Source organism: Panulirus ornatus, chromosome 52 (genome assembly GCF_036320965.1).
Source record: "Panulirus ornatus isolate Po-2019 chromosome 52, ASM3632096v1, whole genome shotgun sequence".
Lineage (NCBI taxonomy): Eukaryota > Metazoa > Arthropoda > Malacostraca > Decapoda > Palinuridae > Panulirus > Panulirus ornatus.
The window spans coordinates 9,104,789-9,130,108 of record NC_092275.1 but is presented as its reverse complement, the minus strand read 5'-3'; the positions used below and the strand labels follow the sequence as shown (position 1 = coordinate 9,130,108).

The following is a 25,320-nucleotide window of genomic DNA, read 5'->3' as shown; positions in this document are numbered from 1 at the left end:
GGATTACAAAGGGTGAGGCTTACTACTACAATTAGGGTCCACCCAATATCCAAATGTTTACAGGCCATGTGTACAGTGAACACTTATGAGTAGAATACAGGATGCAGATGGGAGACTGGGAAAGAGGCAGAAGAAAACATGATGAATGAGGAGGTATGGCGAAGAAGTAACCGTAATGTTGGAGATATGATGATGGTGGGATATGAAGAAAGGAAAAGAAAAGTTTGGAGGAGAAGTCGGAAGGGAAAGAGAAGGATAAGAGAAGACAGAACCATAAACTTTACGAGCGCGAGTGAAACAGTCAGAGAGATGGAAACAGCAGTAACCTCGAGCCTCGGGGACCTGGCATAAGACCTGACCTGGGAACAAGCTGACCTGCAGGACTGACTGACCTGGATGACGAGCTGTTGTGAGATATTAGTAAGCTTGGACTTATGACCTGGAGGTGACGTGATAATACCTCAACGAATATCGGTGTGACCTGCTAGACTGCCTTAACCTGAAAGCTTTTTAACGACCCTCCACCACATGACCTTTTGATAAGGTCTTGATGACCTGGAGAACTAGGTGACTAGGAGACAATGACACGAAGGATTAAAAATCCCTGAAAACCAAAATTTCTTTTGAGGATCAAGTGACCTTGATAAGACGTCCGAGAAAGCTTTTGAACTTGGTTACAAAGGAGGTCACACGGATGGTCAACATGACCTATTAGGACAGTGATGTCACAAGAGGGAAATGATATGGTCTACGTGAATCTGTTTGCCTTGAGTCAAATACATAGTCCTCATAACTTGATCATCTTTGTTTATGATTTTCGTGACTCATTTTGAACGAGTTTGCTTTGGCTTGGTTGAGGCTGGAGTGGTTTACCTTTGGTATAGTTTACGCTCTGGGATTTACCTAGATATCATGAACACTGAATCATTTTGGTTACTAAATACAGAGCATCATTACTTAGTCATTACAAAATTCGTAATATAATTCCTGATATTCGAAGCTGGATATAGGCTCTTACTAGCACAAAAGACTCTCACTACACACACTCTCTCTCTCTCTCTCTCTCTCTCTCTCTCTCTCTCTCTCTCTCCGCGGGAGCACTGAAATAACGGCGGCTCCCGTGGTGATAGATTTCCCCAGAGGGCTGTACGAGGCTGACACAGAAATAAAGACGAACATTATGACGTAGGTACAAACAAAATGATACCGTCTTGGCTTAATATAGTTCATATCTCGAACGTTGCTCGTGTTTCCTCTTCCAGTTCTCTGCCAGGGAGGAAAGAAGACAGAACATGTGTAGAGATGTTATAGAAAATCAGGAAAAATTAAAAAGAGGTTCAAAACAACACCATAAGATAGGGTTAGGAGAATAATATGAGGGATCGTAGTGATCATGAGGACAGACGAACACTGGAATGATACTTGCATAAGGAACAGTAACGAAAGAACACTTATCTTTACTGTAATTTCCACACAAACCTTGTGTACACGTATTCACACGTACACACCTATACATACATTCACATATACATGCATACACATGTCTACACACAAACAAAACAAACGAAAGTACATAGATGCGCTTACAAGCATTCTGATGCAAACATGCACAGACATACGTATACATTCCTATGTTCACGCATTCATACATTGATGCACACATACATGTATAGGTGAAGGAGCACACACCACACACATGGAAGACGCGTTAAGCTACAGACCAGTTTTTCTGAAAGAGTTAGAAAGGATGTAAGGAAGTACTTTTAAATTATGCAGTGATGAATGAATGAATTAAACTGAGGGAGAGTAGAAGATGTTGCTGACAGTAGAGACATTTAAAAAGTGGTGTGTTAATAGAAAATGTACAAGATTTGTGGTGCAACGAATGTAAAACCCTCTCCCCGTACAGTACAAATGAGTAACTGCACACACAGTTTAGACTGTGCGTATGTACACTCGACAAAGAAAGTACCCTTACCTCTGGGTCTGATGGTTTTCAATTTGGACACTAGTACTCCTGTTGTCTGAGTTATGTTGGCAAGCGTTAATGAGATACGCATCTCTGAATAATTCTTGTAACCTCTCGAATTTCAGCGGTAACTATAATGCATTATACCGGCTCGTAAACAGTACAGTCTCCATTATATAATTTGTTTAACGTACATGAGGAAACATGAGATACACCTCGGAGGATGAGCTGCCGTATGGGAATGCGTAAATATCACAGAAAGCGAGAATAGGACTGAAGATTCACACACATGATATATGATTCTGAATATTTGCACTCACTTTAACACTTGCTTCCCCGATATTTCGTACGAAATGTAATCTTTCTCTTAATACTTCATGTTATAGACGTAAAACTTGCTTCGAGACATATGATGTTTAAGATTGTTCCAAACAATACCGTAAAACATGCTTCGAGATATCTGACAACTGAAATCGTTACGAACCCTACCGTAAAACATGCTTCGAAGCATGTTACAAATGAAAGACATACGAACTCTGCCATAAAACATGCTTCGAGATATGTGCCAATTGAAAACACTACGAATCTACCTTTGAGACGTGGCAAACCTCGCCTTTCTCTGTGTAATAAAGTAGCATCGAAATTTGCAGATTTGTGGGTATAAAAGTCCTGGCCACACATCAACACAAAGTGGGAGTGTAGCATTGTAACCATGGTCCTGTCATCCACCATGGAGACGTCAGACTGCACTGGGACCTGGGTGTCAGGAACTGTGAAATTGGGCAGCGGTTTGGCGCGTCCAAGTCCACCGTGGCAATACTGCGGGAAAAATTAGATTTATTTTGTCCATTTCAATTCTGTCATTATGATCACCCGGAAGCATTTGGCTGTTCCTTTCGTAATTCTCTATCATTTTACCGAGAATTCTTCCATAAAACACGATAGAAATATTACATTACAGGGTCGATATTCTTATGTCGATATTCTCTAATGATATATATGTAGAGATATGTAACTTTTTAATAACGGAAGCTTCGATCACATTATCATAAGGAAAACACACGATCGTTGTTTAAGTATTTTACATTCGCATTTGATATACACGTCACTAATTTACAATTTGAACTGCATTACGCAACCTGACTGGAATGGTAACAGATAACTCGTGTGTTAACAGACAGGGATACCACTATGATGCTAGACTTGAGGGTACTTGTCAAAATTCTTCGTCCATTGTGTCATATTGTATGACGCTACAAAGGTAAAGATACTTTTTTTGTTAGGTGTAAACACATATGAGCAGACACGGTACGCATGAATAAGGTTAAAAGACGAATCAACATGACTGTAAAAGTCTCTCCCCGTAACACGTGGAGAGTAATCATGGACAGTAATCACACACACCACTTCCCCCATCCCAATCCACCATCCCTTCCCTCACACACATTCCCCCTCACCACTCCAGTAATCCCACCGTAAAGTTAACACCCTCCACACCATCTCCGAAAGCCGTGTGTTGTGTGTGTGTGTGTGTCCCTCTCCAGCGGGATGGTTCAGCTTAGTCTTGGACCAGATAAAGTACTAGGTCTTGCACATTCCTTAGAGAATAATACCATCCGTAGCCCTGCAGGATTTAAGGGTCGAACCCGTGTCTCAAGTTTGCAACAGTTCATGGAGTAACGTGTGTATTACAGTGGCCTTATTTTGCCGTCACATGAATATATTATTTCTATTTTGGTAGCGAGTCTTTGGGATGGTGTGGTTGTGGCCAGGGACTGTAACACAGGAGCTGGGGTCCCAGCTATGGGTGTTGTGGGGACGGTTGTTTGTGGTCAGGGGGCCAGGGCTCCAACTGTGGGTTTGCTGGGACGTTGTACTTGTGGCCAGGGGTTCTGGTCTCAGCTGTGGGTTTCCTAGGATTGTATGGTTGTGGCCATGGGTCCAGCTGTGGGTTTGCTGAGATGGTGTGGTTGTGGCCAGGGGTCCAACTGTGGGTTTGCTGAGATGGTGTGGTTGTGGCTAGGGGTAAAAGCTGTGGGATGAAGGTGGAGCGGTCCGAGACCTAAAAGAGGCTGGAAGGGTATTGGCACAGGAATACTTTTTCTGGTTAATTTCCAAGACTTTCTCTTTTGCCGATATTCTCATTCCTTGACAGGCAAGACACACACACACACACTAATCACCTGCATGAAGGCACGGGTATCTGCTTCAATCTATTTACAGATTGCTTCAACTTACAAGGAAAACTGGACAGACTTCAGAGACAGTTTACGAGTAAATATGATGAGAATTGGACACGTGTAAAAGATAGACCTCGATATGAATATCATGTAATACACAAAAAAAGTGAAAATATGCTTATAAGATGGACTCGAGAGTTGAGTTCGTCCTGAACTGGAAACCAGAGTGCCACTGTAGAGAAATTGCATAGAAATTGTCTGCTGGCAGATAGTAAAAGAGCTTCGAACTAAATGGATGAATAAATATTCTACAAGCTGCTCACATGTCACATAACGCTAAGATATGATTCTCTGGTCTGGTCACAACACTCAAAGAAGCATAAAGAACTCGTTTAGAGAAAGGCAACAAACATAGCACGGAAATTAAGAAAGTTGACTTACAGGGACAGAATTAAAGGCCTTAAATTTTCCTGCTGTGTAAGAGAGAAGAGTATATGGTGACCTGATCACAGCTTTTAAGTGTTTGAATCATCTTTCTGAACCTAGCAAACAAGATAGAGAGAACAACCAGAAGCTATAACATGAAATCAAAGAAGAATATAAAGAAATACTTTTATAAGAGAAGAAAAGTAGATGATTATTGGAAGAAAATGGAGGAAATACCTAATAGAGATAGCAACCAAAAGTTCACAAAGCTGTATGATAATAGAGATGGTTCACTACATGTGTTCCCACGAGTGTAAAACTTCCTCCCCGTGCATTACAGATAGATAACTATACACACACACACACACAAACACACATGCCCTGAGTACACAGAGCTCCCCGACCCACGTTGGACTACTGAGGGAAAAAAGCCATCTCATCTTTCCCATCACATTGTTTACATATTTGGACCTCATCATCCTCCTGAATGGCCGACTCATTACACAGACGTTGAAGACTCACTGATGATGAATGTCTGTGATGATGTCGCAAGCGGGAGATGAATAGAAGCTGCTGCTAATGAAGGAAAATATGAGCAAGAACACAACTCGTGTAAAATGAAATTTATATCTAAATTCTGATAATACAAGTTGGATATTTAACCACCAATGTGTTACAATCACTTAATCATAGAAATCAAATTACAGTGCTTTGTGTTTATGTGATTACTATGACTGTGTTACGGGTACAGACTTTCATACGTGTGATGCCCCGCCTCTTAACCTGGTATGTATGTAATATGTCTTGTGCGCACGCACGCGCGCACACACACACACACACACACACACACATCTAGTTAGCAGATGACAGAGAACCATCGAACCACTAAGGTTCCTCAGCTTAAGTAGCGGGGTGGTTAGCGGCCACGAATCAGTGAGCCATCACTTCAGTGGCTGTTAAGTTCCCCAACCTGAATCCGGTAGCTCTTTATTTTTTCTGCCTCACCCACACGCGGGCTGCTGGGACTCAGTCCCTTGGCGACACACGCACACACTGCACTTCACAAACAACAACAACAACACACAACTCGTGAGACTCGTTCATAAACCTAGATTTTCCTGCGGTAAACACTACGCACTAGGCCTGCCTAACGGTAAAAGCTCTTCGTAGGTACTTGAAGGTGGGTGAGTAGATAGGAGGTAGATGGCTAGGTATATACGTTCGTACCTAGGTAGGTACACACACAGGCACACACACACACATAGGCACATACACACACACACACACACACGTGCGCGCACACAGTGTGACGACCTGGGTTTTCCAGAAGATGGGTCGCGCGGACAATGCCCTAGTGTTTACAATGTTTGTTTTCCATGACTTCCTGAGTAGGAGGATAAAGGTTCTCTAATGACACGACCCCTGGCTCGCGGGAGGGACACTACGACCCCTCCCTGGGCCTAGGGGAGAGACACGACGACCCCCTAGATCTAGGAAAGACACGACGACCATCACTGGGCCTAGGAGAGAGGCACGACGACCTCTTAGGCCCAGGCTAGATTTTACGACCTCCATCCCCTTGGCCCGAGCTAGACATTACGACTAGCTCTCTGCTTAGGGGAGACACGACGAGCTCCCCGGCCTGGAGGAGATATGACGACTACCCCTGACCCAGAGGAGACACGACTCCTCTCCACCCCCACATAGTCTAGGAGAGGCATTGACCTCCCTGTCCCACGAGAGATTGTGAGGAACTAGTGAAGAAGTAGGATAACCTCCCCTACTCTTAGACGTGGAGGCAAGAGTGGGGATTGTTGATAATGTGAGAGAGAGAGAGAGAGAGAGAGAGAGAGAGAGAGAGAGAGAGAGAGAGAGAGAGAGAGAGAGAGAGAATCAGAACGTGCACAAAACATTACAATGAAAATGATTACAGAGAGAGAAGAGAATGAGCAATGGGGAAATGCCAACGCTTGAAGAGAAGTTTACTTTGAAAAGTATGTATGAGGAAGAGACGACACGGGAAAGAAAGGAACAGAAATTCAGAGACGTCTAAGGAGCAAATGAGAAGTCTGTGAGGGTAAGGAAAAAAAAGGGTAAGAGAAGATGGTGGGGAGAGGAAAGGCGATAAGAGAAGGCGAGTAGAAGATAAAGGGTTTTAACAGAGTGAGGATTTGTCTGCAGCCTGGGTGGCTCTTGGTATCATCTTACTGTAGGAGGTCTTGACATGTTAATTAAAGTGTTCCCCTGGTGAGTGTTGTGGTGTCAGGGGGACGGGGACGTGACTGTCCTCACCCTGGGGTCTTGTGGTGTCAGGGAGAGGGGGAATTAATTGTCCCCGGCCTCAGTATTGTGGTGTCAGGGGGACGGGGAGGTGACTGTCCCCAGCCTCAGTAGTGTGGTGTCAGGGGAAGGGGACGTGACTGTCCCCAGCTTAAATCTTGTAGTGGCTGGGGGAGGTTACGAGCGTGTTCCTCTGCTGGGGGGGTTATGGTTATCTGGGAGGGGCGCACGAGTGCGTTACTCTGCCGAGTATTGCGGTGTCTGGGGGACGAGGACGTGATACATCCCCAGCTTGAGTCTGGTGATCTGTGAGAGCCTGGGCTGGGTGGTAGTCTCCTCCTGGGTCTTATGGTGTGTCAGGGAAGAGGACGTGGGTGTCTGGCGGTCATCTAATTAAGCCCCGGCAATGTCCTCGCGTCTCGACGCTGCCTCGTCTTGATGAGATCTTGTCAGCCTCCTGAAGCTTCTCCTTTTGCATGAATAATGTCTCAACACTTGATGTGAGACATGGTGAATGTTACATTGTGTTCCGTGCCAGCAACATGCGTGATTGTGTTGCAAGAGGTTTATGTTGGATATTTCGTTGAGGGATGCGATCAAGACATGCAAGAGAGAGAGAGAGAGAGAGAGAGAGAGAGAGAGAGAGAGAGAGAGAGAGAGAGAGAGAGATTGTAGGAAACTTAAGAAATAATTCTGAGCCATTACGAGAGAGGGACATGTACAAAGACCCAGCCGCGGGCCTGGAGTCGGCACAGGACCTGTGTTGTGGGCTTCAGGCGCTGTATACTATTGACACCTCCCTTCCCTACTGACGCTTACAGCCTCCTCCTCTGGCTCCTCCTAGGCTCGTACAGCTTCTATAGATCCATTTAGACTCTTACAGATCATTCCTTGCCCTCCTAGATTCTCGCAGCTCCTCTCTCAACTCCGTTTCGACTCGTACAGTTTTTTCTTTGGCTCCTTCTCAGCACTCGCAGCTCCTTCTTTAAGCTCAATCAACACCCCTAGAAAGTCTCTTCTTGGCTCCATCTCAGTTCCTGCAGCTCCTTTCTTGGCTCCATCTTGGTCAGTCTCTCTCTCTCAGGGTTTCTTTTTGGACATCAAACTAATTGTAAATCAAATTCAAAACATGATTAAAAGCCTGGATAGAGTACATTAAGGCAAATCACTTTTCATTTTTAGTACGAGAGAAACGTATAATGATTTAATCTATTGTCTATGTTGAGTTGATGTCTATTCCTCGTTTGGCTCGAAGAAATGAGAGTCGTTATTCAACCTCAGTGCAGTAATGCGGAGACGAATATAATGTTTCAGCAGTATAGGAAAAACAGAGTTAGGCATGTTTATATTCATAAAGTCTCATCTCTCGTAATTTTGGCACGATCTCTCTCTCTCTCTCTCTCTCTCTCTCTCTCTCTCTCTCTCTCTCTCTCTCTCTCTCTCTCTCTCTCTCTCTCCATTTATCTATTCATCTATGCATCCCCTAGCCATAATCCTTGCCCTCACCCACGCTCCTTTCCTCTTGGTTCCTACTCCCACTCCTTCCCTCCCAGCCCACCTCCCTAACCCTCCACTCTCTCTTCGTCCTCCCGTACTTATAAATATGTAACATGATCGATCAGTTTCCCCACACGGCATGTGGTGGCTGCCTCTCTCCTCATAAAGCTCCCTCCAGGATTGCTGCTCTGCGAAGAGCAGTGACAGCTTCCCCAGCCCTTCAAACTCTGTACTTTAGGTGAGTCGGGCATCATGCGACTTCAGGAATTCCCTGCGACACCAGGATATAGGCTTGATACCTCTGGAACATCTTATAAGACGTAGGATCCCGGGGACATGCCTCACTTGCTTGCCATTCCATAAACTCTCCTCGCTTCACACGTCTCGCTGGCACGATCCGTGACTAACAATCTTCCCTCCACTTCGTCTTATCTCGTGAGGTGCATCATCTATGCGTTCTCTCGCAGCCACTGAGCGCCACATTCCTCTCCTCCTTGCAGGAGGGTTCTTCAGCACCTCAAACTGGCAATACTTCGATCTCTCCTCATCTGCTAGTTCATGTAAACCTTGATACCGTCCGTCTGTATCATTCTAGTTTCAAGGCCTCGTCCCTCTCGAGTAGTTTTGCTTACTCCCTCGTTACTCGTACGTTGAAGGAGATATTCTCTCTGCTAATCGACCACATTGTACAACTTTGCTGATGTTTCTAATAGCACTGCTATATCTCCCACGTCAACTACTGTCTTCATAAAGCCTATACCTTAATTTTACGATTCGATAAAGTATTCTTTCAATCTAGTCATAGTACATTCTCCCCTTTTCTTAATGTCTTCTTTGTAACTTTTGTATATTACAAGATGACAGTATCTATATTTCAAGTAGTTTTCACTTCATATTCTTCACTTTACTCAGCTTCCGAAGATAAAACGACGTCAAAAACATTCACAAACTCTCCCTCTCCTCTGCTTTCAACACGCGCGCGCGCACACACACACACACACACACACACACACACACACACACACACATTACGGTTTTATAAGATGCGAATCACCAGGGAAACAAGCAATAAAATTTAGAATTTAGTGATCTCGAGATGGTCATAACCCAAGCCCTGTTATGTCTCCGTTCTCTTCCCACAATAACATCTGATCTAACCACCAGGACACGGCGGTAAGAATGGTCATTTGCTATGTTCATAACAAAGTTTATGCCATTGGTCGTTACGATAAGAAATCAAATGTAATTTCGAGTTTTGCAACTATTTGTTTACTTATCATTCGTCTACTCATTTGGAATTTCCTTGACCTTCATGGTGTAGCAGCATGCATACATGGGTCACCCAGGGTCGAGCACAAAGGATCGAATCCTGGATGTGGCAGTCTGTTCACAGTCAACCCAGCTGTTTTTCCATCGAAGTGGTTGATCAATGAAATGCGTACTAAGCTTAGGTTTGAATAATATATATGTATATACATTATATATATATATATATATATATATATATATATATATATATATATGTATATATATATATATGTATAGTTAATGAAAGGGCCTCAGTAAGAGTTTCAATTGCACGTACCGTCATTGCTGTCAAAAAGAAATAAATCTTAAGTGTTAGTGAGACGTGGGTTACGACATCCGTAGATTTTACGGTAAAATTCAGGGTTTGCCATCCGCAGATTTTACTTATAGTGGTACGATGTGATTTCATGTCTTTAGATATTTTGTTTTTGTTGGAATAACTTGGATGGCCACACTGTAAGACTTACTTATTGATCTTTATATCCTAGGACGTCTCTGTGCGTTGGTGTAAAATGGCGTCATAAGTCCACAGACGTTTTCATTTTGTAAGTAATATACTAATCGTTTCCCTCAGAATAGATGTTCTAAGTTCTGACAAATGAGTGATACTAGATTGAATTTGAATTAGATGAAGCATATTAGCACCAGCAGTAGTAGACAAAAAAAACTGGACCAAATCCACTACACACGCGTTCCTTGACTACGAGACCCACGCCTTTTTCTCCAATAGACTACGACACCCATGCCTTGCACACCTCAAAAATACGACACCCACGTCTTCCTCGGCACTATACTATGACACTCACGCCTTCTTTTCCACTATGCTACGATACCCACGCCTTCTAAGCCACTAAACTACGGCACCCACTTCTTCCACGCCACTAGATTAAGACACCACGCCTTCCACGTTACTAGATTACGACACCCACGCCTTCCACGTCACTAGCCTACAACACCCACACTTTCGAAACCACTAGACTTCAACACCCACGCCTACCATTCACTAATCTACAACACCTACCTCTACCACGCCTCTAAGTATGTAAATAGAATCTACGTGGCTAATCAGGGAGTCTTGGGTAGGATAATGGGATCTGAAAGTGTAACAGGATGAGATAATACAAACTCGACGCATAGGGTGAGGGATGAAATCTGAGAAACGAGCGGTTGTTTGAAAGGTAGTAGGTAGTAAAGAGTTAATTGGGCTCGGGTAAACTACCTAAAAAATTGTAGTGATAGTTGGTACTGGAGAAATTTCAAAGAGCTAGTGCAGTCTGTGCAAGTGGAGAAGCATTACGTCTGTAGATGTTGATAGTTATTATAGAATTGTGGTCGTTAAAACCACTGTTATTACTATCACCACTTCTACCACAACTACTGCTGCTGCTATTACTACTCTTTAGTAAAGCCATTCTTCTATAGCTCTTACAGTAATCATTATATATCCTATAATTACTACTACTGCTAAAACTATTGATATTGTAATAACTATTAGAAATATTGTTACAACCTACTGTGTGATTCCCAGTGATGACTGACTGACTACGATCATCACATTATGATCACAATCACCGTAACCACATTAATCACACACACACACACACACACACACACACACACACACACACACACATGCATACACACACACACGCATACACCCACACAGACACTAACAGACACATCGCATTTTCGTTATTTGTCTGTCCTGTGAACATTTACATACAGAAACAAAAAATAATTGCTGGTCAAGCTTGACACAGGACACTGGCCTGTGACCTTTCCTGTAGTGTGCCCCTCTGGCCATGACTATACGACACCCACGCCTCCCACGCCACTAGACTGCGATATCTATGGCCCCCACGCCTTTACATGACGACATCCACGCCTCCCACTCTACTTTAGTACGATACCCACGCCTTCCGCGAAATCACACTATGAAACCTACGTCTCTTAACGCCATCAGACTATAATACCCACACCTCCCACGCCACTAGACTACAGCATTCACGCCTTGCACGCCACTAGATTACCAAAGAGGAGACGTAGAAAGCGAATGATGGATAAGGAAGCACTGGGTTATCAGGATCTGAAAATCAGAGTGAGAAACGTACACTTGATAGAAAGAATGAATGATGTGGCATATAGGGGGCGACGTACTGTCATCCGTGGTCTGAACCAAGCCATATGAAACGGTCAGGGTAAGCCATGGACCAGTCTCTGTGGGGCTAGGCTGTGGGTGGTAGGCCCCGGTACATTATACATGACAAGGGGCCGTGTACAATGAAGTTGATGTCCTTTTGTTCCCGAACGCTGAGAGAGAGAGAGAGAGAGAGAGAGAGAGAGAGAGAGAGAGAGAGAGAGAGAGAGAGAGAGAGAGAGACCGGACTCCGCCCACTTGAGGTTACACTGCATGTGAAGGGTCAACTTTGAGGAGGCTGTATCATTGTCAGTTGACGATAGATAGTTCAGTCTCGTCAAAGAACTACTATCCCTGCCACTGACTGAGGTGCAGTCTTGGAACTGCGCAGTTATTCACACACACACACACACACACACACACACACACACACACACACACACAGGTGGTACTTGTATGCAAGGTTAACAGACGGGGCAACATGAGTGTAAATACGCATATAGTAATGACAATCGGTAATCACAGTCTCATTAAACGACGCCACTTGTGACTGTTAAGGAAAAAATGCTTTCAAAAGCTTTTAAAGTCTCATTTCTGTTTCATCGTTGGCAATACTCGTTCTTTCCTCTTTTTTTTTTTTTACTAACCATCTCGTGTAATTAGCATCTGTATGAATAATAAAGGTTCAAATTTCTCTCTAGCACTTAGCGTCAACACTGGAATGAGAGTTAAATTTATTCATCATTAGTGGAACCGTTGTCAAGCCTGGATAATTGGTGACTGTTGAGGCAGCTTCGTCATTATTTTCTCTGGAAATGTGGAGAAAAATGATGTCCAGCCACTTTCCTCTGCCCCACAGGGATGGCGCAGGTGTTAATGACGAGACACTAACATGGAGTAAGATCTCTGTGAGGAATGAGGGAAATGGTGAGGCCTACAGGAATGATGGAGAATTTGTAGACTTTTGAATGAGGAAGAAGAAGGAAATGGACAGATATAATTGTGTTGGTGACGGTGATGAGAGATGAAGATATATGAAAGATGTTTGGAATGAGAAAGACGCTGGGGACGTTTGGATCGAGGGAGAGACTGGCGAATGCTTAAACTGAGAAAGATGAACATGTTTAGAAGGGAAGTAAAAATGGACAGATGTTTGAACTTGGGGAGAGAAAAGGTGACAGAACTTTGAACTGAAGGGGAGAAGTTTTGACGTTTGAACTGAGTCGAAGCTGGAGATGTTTAGACGGAAGCTAAAGCTGTTTAAACTGAGAAAGAACGCCAATTCACACTTATGGAGACGCTGGGAAGTGTTCGCCTCTGAATGCTGACAACGAAACGACATACCTTATAGTAAGTCGAATAAAAGAAACATACAAACGAAGACAGTGGTGCGTCCGGGACGAGAGAGAGAGAGAGAGAGAGAGAGAGAGAGAGAGAGAGAGAGAGAGAGAGCAGTGCCCGGAGAGATCAACAGTGGGCGAACAGGTCCACCTATGAAAAAGTAAGGATGAGAAAGCTGCGGTTATTCTTCCCTTAATGATAAACAAACTGCAGGAGGGACCCGGCTACCAGCGTACAGTAGCGGGTGAGGAAGGGAGGAGGCCTTTCTCCCAACCTCTTATTGAAACGCCTCAAGGTTTTCTCCACGTGAGAGGAAGTCAAACATCTCTTCGGGAAGCGCGTACATTCCCCCCCCCGAACTCTCACCACGAACGAAACGTTTTTACAAAAGGCCATTCCTCACCAGCAGGTGCTGTGGCTACCTCCCTGAAGGGAACGGTTACATATATTGCAATGGGAGTTTTACAGAAGAGGAGGGAGATCCGCTGGTCATTCCAGGTAAAAATGATTTGCTCAGGGAAACCAGGAGTTGCTCATGCAAGATAGCTGGATTTTGGATGGACGAATCCGAGGCGTACATATCTCATTATGAGGATCCTCCGAACTCCAGTAGTAAACAGATATGCAACTCGTTATATTTACGGAAAGTTATTTATATACATTGTGTACCTGGCATATTGTAGGACATACCATGAATTGCTATTATTACTATCATTGTTATCATTACTATTAGCATGATTGCATGCACACACACACACACACACACACACACACACACACACACACACACACACACACACACACACTGTATATACACCACGGTCCGGATTCGAAGCCTAGGACGGCGGTCCAGCCACCTCAACCACACGAAGGTCAAAAGACAGGCAGCAGTTTCCCAGAATTTTTCCTCTATCCGAGCCTCAGCTGGATGGGGTTTACATGGACTTTAACCGTGACCAGTGCCCAGTGGGGTAAATATTGCCTTTGAAATATGCCCAAAGGGGTAACCGTTAGACCTGACGAGCATCTAGTGGGCAAACCTTACCCCTAACAAGAGCCCAAGGGGGTAAACCTTGATCTAACGAGCGACCAGTGTGGTAAATGAAGTCCCTGACGAATGCTGCCGAGTGTAAACCTTGCTCCTGACGAATGTCCACTACGGTAATCCTTGCCCTTGACGAGTGGCTGACGGGGTAACTCCTCATTTTGACGAGTGCCGAGTGAGCCAACCCCGAGCCATGTGGACGAGTGGGTAGAAAAGTTAGTTTACAATCTCAGTAATCAGTTTACCCAATTAGTGAACTAATTTAAGAAGGTTGTGATGAAAGAGCTCTCATCATCAATGCTGTTTGGACGCACCCTGTGTACTTTATAATATCCAAAAAAGTACACTTTATCCAGACCATCTTTATGATTCCGTCTCCCACTCTAACCCTCGACGTAAATTTCTCATTCGTTTGTCCTGAGTGACATGAACTTTTTCCACTCCCAGCACAACACCCACACAGTCTCTCAAACTCTCACTGCAAAGAATTTGGGGAGGCAAAGAGTGAGGCTATAAAGCATTTCTTCTCTTTAGATCTTGAAAATGAGAACATTCTCTCTCTCTCTCTCTCTCTCTCTCTCTCTCTCTCTCTCTCTCTCTCTCTCTCTCTCTCTCTCTCTCTCAATCTTTCAGCAAATGTCTTTTTTTCCCCCCCCTTAATGTGAAATGGTTTGCTCAGATGCATCAGACGAGCCATTCACGGTGACACGACTCTGACAAAACGCAAGAAACGAGTCTATGAAAACGGTCAGGCAATGGGGTTCGATCCCTCACGAATGGTTCCACGGAATGAAGCGCATCATCGTCTGGTCTTGAGCAACGTACTCGGGTCCCCATCTTCAGGTTTTATGGCCTTAGGGTCTTTCAAGAAGAGGGACGGGGCTGAGATCCCTTGATAGTTTTGTTTGCGGAGTTGGATCCCTTTCCCGGGTATAGAGACGGGGTTCAGCTCTCAAGCTTCCCCCTCCTTCCCTCACTACGCTGTAAAATAAGCTCTAAACCTGGCAATAGACTGCGGGAAGTCGACTTTCCCAAGAATGCCGTAAAACGTAGGATTTATGGTAATATAATGTTATCTTGCATGCATTTTCCGGTGAGTTTTATGGCATAGCTTGAGATTCCCCTTTCTCGGCGGCACCCAGCCATCAGATGTAAACACTTTCTTCACTGTAAACTCTCTCTTGGCTCTCCCAGGCTCCTCTTCCCTTATATCAACACCTTCGCTTCATACCATTCGTTTTCTTATACCAATACCTCCTAACCCTTAAACCACTCTCTCTCATCCGGCATTCCGTTTCTCTTGCTTCACCTTCTCTTCCACATAAAAACATTCATTCCACATACCACCGTTCCACACGTACCACTATCCTACCACACTTTCCCTACACAACACCATCGCCATAGTAATTACTTCCCTTTCACACTACTTACACATTACCCCATCCCCGCATGCTAGCCATTTCTTTCACACTTTCCCCTACCATCACAAAACCCTTCTGCTGTCAGACACCATCACCCCTTTATAACCCCATCAACAAAAAAGACCAATATCAGTTCTTGCAGCCCAAAATCACCTTCATTTTTCTTTTTTCTCGATTTCTCTGTAATGACATGCAAAATCCTCCTAAAAAAAAAATCTTTTGTGAAAAATCACCATGAAATAAAAATCTTTAAAAACGTCTTCGTTTTTAGAACTTTAACTGGACCAAGGGTTTCGAAAGGCAATACCAAATAACAGAATGGCATTCAAATTCTTCATATATAACATTCTACCCATATAGTCTTGGTGCTTGTGGGTTCCATGCCTGTCAAGAATACATTCAGTGAAACAATGGGATATCTAACTTGCCCTCTTTCAACCCATCTCTTTTTCCGTCTAGTAGGTATCGTCTTTACTTCTACTTTACTGTTCTATATCAACTTGACCAACGTATCATCAAACCTATGTTCTACGAGGCGTGTTTAATTCACATGTAGAACAACGCACAAACGTTTTTGCACGTTTGCAAATAAATACATCGAGCTTTCTTTAACCTCCTTTAATCTCTCTACGTTCTTTAATCTTCCTTAAATATCTACATTTACATTTCAAGTAAAAAGACGTGTATGTATTTGAAAAATATTTACGAAAACTTCAGTAATTCACTAGACTTTTATTTCTTTTTTCTAGATGTACCAGAATTTATGCCTTGATTAACATTGTTTGACTAGTTTTACAGTCGCGTCAATACAAACACACAGTTTACATTTTACGAATGTTCACGAATTGCGTTTACTTCTATTTCTTGTTTCAGATAATGTTTAGTTTACGATACTTATATTTTAACAAACTGCATGATTTTGGAATGACTTTTATTCTGAATTCTCTATATACGTACTTTAACAATAATGTTAATTTGTATAACATGTGCGTCAAATTCGTCACCACTATCTTCTTCCATGCTACTCACTTTTCTGTTTTATATATCGTTTTTTTGAATCACTAAGTTTTATCGTTGTACATACTGAATACTTTTTCTTTAGGAATTTTACAGAGCAATTATCACCAAAAGATATGTTTGTTTTGAATATATTCTAGAATCTCATTGAAACCCATTTAGAAATGGGTGTATTATGATTCTCAACCCATACTCTCCCTATTTATCACCCCGTCTTACCAACCACTCTCCCCACATCCTTCCTCCACTCCCTCCCCTCCGTATCTATCAACCCCCCCTCTCGCCAACCATTCTCCCCACAACCTTCCTCCACACCCTCCCCTCCGTGTCTATCACTCGCCATCCATTCTCCCCACGTCTTCCTCCACACTATCCCCCTCCTTTTACTTCTCCCCACCTCCTCCCTTACCTCCCCAGTGACTATTGACTTTCCCCGAGGTGAGAGTCAAAGGCCTCTCTCTCTCCAGGTAACTCTCCACAAACACACATCACCACGCCTGTGTTTGCTCGCTATTAAAGCCAGTACCTACAGTCTTTCATGATGCAGATCCTCCCACGTCCTTCCCCAGCAACCCGTGACTCGCCCTTGCTTAGCTCAATCCCAGATAACACCAGCCCAGCTCACACCTGACTTTACATCAGATCAGTCAGACCACACCAGACCATATGAACCCCAGTCAGGCCCCCAGTCTAAACGAGACTGGTCAGACCCCAGTTTATAACGGACCAGCCAGTCTCCACCAAACCAGCCGTGCCCCAAACCTGTTTACTCAAAACTCAGCTTAGCTCCACCTGTGCCACACCTCATCTGGACCCATACAATAACAGTCCAACCCTACAACATTTCTACCCCAGAGTCACCCCACTCTTGAATCCAACTCAACACCTTGTCTTGAACTATATCAGGATTATCATTATTTCTATTTTTGATCACAATAATTAGTGTTAATGACCTAGAGATGAATATTGTCCGAATCTGTGAATAGTGAGTCGACTCATGATAACCTCCTAAACAAAGCACAATGATAATATTTTATTATCATGATTGTATTCTTATTATTAACTATTAATGTTACGATTGTAGTAACGGTAGTTGTAATATTATCACGATTTTGTTGACAATAATTTAGTCTACTAATGTTGAAGAAAAAAGGCTTGGTACACATTTGCCTCCATGACCCTAGGATGAATATTATTCGAATCTGTGAATAGTGACGAGTGAGTCAAGCCTCATGGGTGACGAGTGGTGACGAGTAAAGAGTGACGGATGATATAAAGAGGGAGAGAACTTGCTGAGTGTGGAGTGCGGAGAATGACGGGTAGAGAATGATGGTTAGAGATGGAGAGAGGTGCAGAGCGACAGACGAGGGAGTGGACAGATGGAGAGTGAGGACGAGGGAGTGGATAGATGGAGAGTGACGGACGAGGGAGTGGATAGATGGAGAGTGACGGATGAAGAGTGAGCTGTGTGTGACGGAAATACAGGTCAACATCTTTACTTGTTCATCCTTAAGATATTAACTCGACAAATCCCTATCTAATCCTGCAGTTATGACCAGCCCCTTCAGAGTATCTAAGATAACTTATCTACACATCTTCAGAGTAACTAAGATAATGTTTATGTTGCAGAGAACAAGCCGGGGCCTTCCGGGATGGGCGGCCTAGGGGTCATCTCACAACTTCTTCTGTGCAAGACACTTCAGCCAGACTTCCAGCAAGAAGAGATCTGCAGCATAGAGAAGGACAGCGATGACATCCTGGCCATCCTGAAGGAGATGCAGGAGTATATGCCACAGGTCAGGCAGTGGGAGGGTGAGGTGAGCCCTAGTGAGTGAAAAAGAGAAAGACCGAGAGACTGAGAGAGGTCAATACACAATCAAAAAGGGAGATATAGATAGCGAAGATAATGATATGGAAAGACGAAAGATAGAGCAAGAGAAATGAAACTGCTTAGGTTGGAGGGAGGAACTGAAAGAAGGGGAATCATTGCCCCCACAGGTACATTTTGAGATGCCTTAGGCAGTAGGTGGACAAGGGTCGAAGGATTAGAGTATCACCTTTGATGACAACGCTAATGATAAATCATTACCATAACGGTATGAACATTTGATAACAGCAGTAATGGTGTTTATAATTACAATAATAATTGATAATAGTAATACGAGTACTATAATCATCATGATCATCATCACTTGTATTTGATCTTCGCATTTCTCATGACTGGCAAACCTGAGGTAATATGGTCACTAGAAACATGAACGGAGATTGGAAAAGCTTTCGTAAAACTTTCAAAGCAGTAGCGGTAGCGTATGTGGCAGTGCTTAGTAGATAGATGGTTTATTTCTGAAACTAATCCAAGGTGGTGGAACGGTGGGATGAGCCGCACTTCTAATCTTCCATACCTCACTCTTACCCTTTTATTATTTACTCGATCATGCCACTTCACACCACACATAGGCATGAGATTCTATTTTCTGCCAAAGCATTTACCCTTTTCTCCCACCTGATAGTCTGTGCTTGTCACCAACCATCCTATGTATGCTTCTATTCTAAGAAGTAAGACCAGAAAAGCTAACAAAAGTCACCATTGGCCTCATGGTATACACGGTAGCTCTTTTTACTACGTCGCTAGAAATGTTCACTTATCATAACCACTGCACCATCCCTCTGTTCTAGTAACTCTCTTTTACGCGCACGTTTTGGTTACGACAACGTCTGTGGAGGAAAAAAAAAATTCCTCTACGACAATCTGTAGTTCACTGGACCCAAGGCCCATTATAGGGCAAAAACGGGAGAACGGCAGACCCACTTTTCTTCATGGCTCGACGAAGCATGAAGGTAGATGGGAGGACGTGGGTCCCTCGTTAGGGGAGGTCTATGATCAGGCTACAGTGTGGGAGGTGCGAGGGTTGTCTAACCTCAAGTTACCTGAGGACTGAGGAGGTTTACAACTCGCACCAGAATTTCTGTCGGCATTGTAGAAATGATTTTAGGTGGTTCACAGGAGTGTTCCAAGATTTTATGTGACCATTAAAAGGAGAATGTAAAGAGGGCACACTGTGTGAGTGTGGGGAGGTCGATGAGAGAGAGAGAGAGAGAGAGAGAGAGAGAGAGAGAGAGAGAGAGAGAGAGAGAGAGAGAGAGAGAGATAACAGGGAAGGAAATGAAAGTGAGAGAGAGGGAGTGTGTAAAGATAAACATCGATTTAGAGAGAAGAAAACGGGAAGGTTGAAAGGAATAAGAGTCATAGAGAAAGTTAAGGAAGGTAAGAAAGGAAAATTAGAATAGAATGACATATAGAATGAATAGCAATAGAATAGAAAACAGGAGACGAGTATAAACAAAATAGCTACCACAACTTTTTAAGACTATGTATACATTTAATCATATAAGTCCAAGGCAGATTCCATGGGACTCTTGAATCTTTAAGAATGTCCTACACTTAAATAAGAGAGAAAGCTGGACCCCTTTGGAGTAAGAATAACATGAACTTGCATGTAAGATATAATGAAAAAGGTCATTATCAGCGGCTGAAGGGCCAGTTATCCAGCAGTTATCACGTTATTGATGAAAATCTAATGAATAATTCCTGATCCCTTATTGCTACTTTCTATTTGAATCGTATTCACCGATATATGGTCTTTGAAGGTACATGTACAGTGTACCAACCCAATGTGTCCTTTTTGTTTAAGTAATATTTCCGTCCAGTAAGTCAGCCCAACGTGTAAACACATCGTCATCCTAGTGTGTCCACCTAGTGTGTCAACCCAGCGTGTGAACCCAGCGTGTGAACCTAATATGTGAACGAAGTGTGTCGTATATACTCCCCTATTGACGTGCTGTTTGCTCTGGTGTGTCCTACATCTACGCGTTTTTTCCTCGTAACGTTTTCCCACAGTGCACCATTACTACATCCCTCACACTCTCTTATTGATGCTCTGGTCCCTGAGTGATTCCCGTCGGATGAAGCCCAGATGTGTCTCTCATTTACCCCCTATATCCTTCCTACACCCCTACTAACCTAATGCCTGCCCTTGGCGTTACCCTCGTAACATATACCCCTACTGACGCAGTATTGCTACCCCTGATGTCCTCTTCTGTATGTTCCTTACACACCCCTACTGACCCTCTGCGTGGCTCTAGTCTTCCTTTTGTATGTACCTTTAATATTGTGACTTGTATCCCCCTGTCAGGTGATGACCGTGGTGTCTCCCCTTGGGGTCGTCTCCTTGATATGTTCCTCACTCACTCCCTCTTATGTCCCTACAGGAGGAGGCTGGGACCCGGAACTTAGCCTTGACTGGGGAGGATATGTTCAGTCTCTGGAGTAAGAAGAGAACGCGACGTTCGCTCTACCGCAACATGAGCTCCTTATGCTGCACCTGTAAGCCTGCCTACTTGTAATACGGCAAAGTCTAGTTCTCGCGCCACTCCACCACGCCCAGCCACGCCCACCCACCCACCTCGCCGCCACCACGCCTTAATCACACACATCACTCAAGTGGACGATCCACGCCTGCCCAGGAAGGTGACAGGATTTCGTAAGACCAGCCAGCAACCTCGTCTCTCCAAGACAGAACATCAGGATCATCATCCGTTGTACATGTTTTAACTCGACTAATTAGAAACCTGAAAGATCAATATTAGGGATTGTTGTAAATTACTCCACCGAAAAATAAAGTATTTTGTAAATACTTCAAAGCCAAACACGGGCATTATCTGTAAATCTTACGCCACTCTCTAACCAATGTTATAACCCTCTTCCAAATATAGCCATCCACTCCCATATACTTCTTGCCTCTCCCAGATACTTCCTCCTTAACCCTGATACCTCCATCATCTACCATATACACCCTACCTCTCCCAGATACCTCTATCCTCTCCCTTATACTTCATCTCCCATGTGCTTCCTGCCTTTTCCATGTACGTCCTGCGTCTTCTGTATACTTCCTACCTCTCCCAGATAATTTCTTTCTAAAAAATCTCTATCCACTCTCAGATACTTCCTGCCTCTCCCAGACCCCTCTTGCCTCTCTTAAATATCTCATCATTCATCGACACCATGGTCGACTCTTAACACACTTACGCGGGAAACCACCGCCACGATCGTTACAAACTACACCATCAAACCACGAATCACCACATCCACCATGATCCCAGACTGTGGTGCACTGGAGCCTTAAAACCCCGAGCATACTCACTCCACAAACGCACCCAAACAACACAAAGACACCGGAAGACAAGAGACAAAATCACTTCAACGCCACCACACCCAACCCACCAATCAAGATAACTAAAAGAAACCCAGGCACTATGAACGCGTATCGCAAACCTCACAAACCATGCACACGAACTACCCCAAATATCTCAAAGCTATTATACCTTCAGGTATGATCACTTTCTTACCCTCACTTACCCACCCAATAACACACACACACCTAAACACACTTACACACACGCATCTTTGGGTTTACCATGTCTAGCGTAGTGCAGAGCTTGCCATGTCTATAGCTTTAAAGTGCAAGTAATGTCAGAGTATCGTAGCCTTGTGCAGTGACTTCTACAGCTGTAGTCTTTGCGCGTCACTCTTGGTCGTCTATGTGCGTGTTTGTGAAGCATAGCTCCAGCGGTGCCACTATAAAGGAACACCGACGTTTTGTCGCTTTCTTGTATAGGTATCTGTAAGTCCTCTCTCTCCCTGCACTTTGGGTGCGATCGCTCCTCTCCTTCCTCCACTTTGCCCCAAGGTTGAGCCGGAATCGGAGGCGAGGGTAAATGGATATTGCGGCTAAACTCTCTTATTGCGGGCGCGAACTGCCTGAGCCATTTTTCTGGTAGACGTCCATCGCAGACGGTCATACTGGAAAAACAAATGTGGTTCTCCCTGTAGGGAGAGAGTGTGTCGTGATGGTGTATGTTATTTCGACCTGTCTCCCTCCCTCCCTGGCTCAACCTCCTCCTGTTCCGCAGAAAGAGAAAAGTAGTGCTAAAGTATCTCACTTTTATCGACCTTCTAAGTATTTAAGTATCTTTACCATTTCTTTATTACTGATAAAAAAAGGAGTCTTAGTTACCTTTATTTGTATGTATACTTTCCTCTTAACTATGATTTAGAACTTTGGCGTTTTTAATGACCACATTTGCGTTGTTGATGGAAAATTATCTTTGGATAACCTGATCTATGATAGTGGTCTTTCCTACTAGTCCCACTTCCCCTAGTACATAAGCCCACTGCTGTTACTCAGTGTCCCTCTCAACAGTACTAGTACTTCCCAGTGCACACTCTAGATCCGTCTTCCCAGACACTCCAACAACCTCGCTCTCCAATACCCCAAACACTCCAACAATACAATTTCCTGTCATTGTATTAATCCTATTCCGAAGTCAACACCTGAATACATATATATATACCCTTCTTCCACCTACACACCAATCTCTTCGCAATATATATATATATATATATATATATATATATATATATATATATATATATATATATATATATATATATATATACGTATATATATAATATATTCCCTTTTATCTTCATGTACCCTATCTTTATCTCTATATCTGTGTTATTCTCTCTCTCTCTCTCTCTCTCTCTCTCTCCTTGGCTCTCGTCTGCGACGCCACTCAAGTCTTATCTCTCCTTGATACTCTGCTCATCCATACCTAACTGCCACTGCATCAGTCCCCAGCACTCTCCCCACCACCATGCGACATTAGCGGAGTCTCCAACACTTCCCCCAACGCCATACGACATTACCTAACTCTCCAGTATTCTCTCCACCACCACACGACACTTTCTGAGTCTCCAACACTTTTTCCACCTCCATAAGACCTCACTGGAGTGTCCAACACTCCCCCACCACTATACGACATCATTTAAGTCTCCAGAACTCTCTCTACCACCACAATATCACTTCCTGCATCTCCAACACACTCCCCATCACTACTGAACACCACTCATGTCGCCAGCTTTGTCTTCACAACCATCATACAACACCAACTAAATCTTCAACACTCCACCACTACCAAACACCACCACCCGAGTCACCATCACTCTAATCACCACTACTTTGTCCTGAACATGTTCCATCGCCTCAAGTAGGACCTCTTCCCCTTGACCCCACTTGACCTTACCAAAAGGGCGTTCAAGACTCTGACTTTGGGAAAGGCGAATCCCATACACAAACTGAGGCTAAAAGTGCAGTGGAGGAGAACTAGACGTCGACTATAGGAACTAGGTAATGGGTGAAGAGAGCGTCGTAAGCCACTTTCTTGCCCCCAAGTGATAAGATATACACCCTTTTGGGTAAGACGGAAGTATTTGATACATTCTTTACTGACAAGAAAAAAAAATGATAAATGGAAATGTTGAATTTATGAATATTTTAATATTTTAATTATTGTGAATGTTGTATCTGATAGTGAAGTCAAAGGTTCATTTAGAATTTTCTTAAGCAAGGCTATTGTTCTGTTATTATAGTAGTTGACGTATGTTTATGGTTTAAATTACATATCATATGTAGTTACCTGGCCAGAGTTGGGCCATAGGAATTACTGTAGCCCCAATAGCTGTTACCTAGTTGAACTGGACGATGGGAACCTTGTGTTCGCTGTCGTCAATCCTGTAGGATACATAACACCGTTTGTGTCATGTATCAGGTGCCTGTAAGATACATGGCAACCAGCTGTTCCATGTGCAAGTTGCCTTCAGTACACATGGTAGCGGGTATGTCATGTATCACTTGACTGTAAGACACATGGTGATACGTGTGTCGCGTATTGGTTGATTTTAAGACACGTGGTGCCATGTGTCATGTACTAATGGGCTAATAGACATATGACATGTGTCAGTTGACTGTAAGACACATGGTGCCAGTTGTCATGTACCAATTGACTGTGGGACACACGACACCCGTTACATATGTCAGATCGTGGAACAAATGTCTGAAGTTAAACCTACGTATCTCGACTGTAGGACACGTGGCTAGTTGTGGTATGAATCGGTTAAGTGTAAAATACATGGCATTAGATGTGTATGTATACACTGGACACATGCCGTCTCCTGTCCCTTGAAAATCTCATTACTGCCATGAGTGCCATCTATCCCCGTTGCCCAAAACATGGCGCCTGCAGTAGGGTATGTATTAGCAGACCAAGACTTTGTGCCATGTATAAGTAACCATGACACATGACGCTGATGGTGCCAAACAATCTATGACCACGACACATGGCACCAATGTTTCCATATATGAGTTGACTACGACGCATGGCACCAGTGTCGCCATATATGAGTTGATACATGAACTAGCCAGGACACATGACACCAGTGTTGCCATACATGAGTTGACCAGGACGCATGGGACCAGTGTTACCATATATAAGCTGAACAGGCCACATGAGACCAGTGTTACCATATATGAACTGACCTGGACACATGAGTCCCAGTGTTGCCATACATGAGCTGAAAAGGACACATTGCACCAGTGTTGTCATATATGATTCTGACCAGGACACGTGGCGCCAACCGGGAGACGAACCCATAAGTTGACGTTGTGTACAAGAATCACATGCTTGGCTAAAAACGTTTAGCGATTGTATATAGTTGAGACGGTGTGAGGGGTGGTTGGTTTCCTCGATGGCACGGAAATCATATCAGGAAAAACACAAAAAAAAAAATTATTTTCTAA

At 43.7% G+C, this 25,320-nt stretch overlaps 1 protein-coding gene across 1 annotated transcript in view; it reads left to right on the top strand.

Moving 5' to 3' along the window:
* Positions 1-21,365, top strand: part of LOC139765053 (uncharacterized) — a 564,355-nt gene extending 542,990 nt beyond the window's left edge. Inside the window, exons 6-7 of the mRNA XM_071692137.1 lie at positions 18,251-18,417; positions 20,891-21,365. Of these exons, the coding sequence (XP_071548238.1) occupies positions 18,251-18,417; positions 20,891-21,025 (302 nt within the window). The 3' untranslated portion in view covers positions 21,026-21,365. The remainder of the gene's footprint in view (positions 1-18,250; positions 18,418-20,890) is intronic.
* The last annotated feature ends 3,955 nt before the right edge of the window (positions 21,366-25,320 follow it).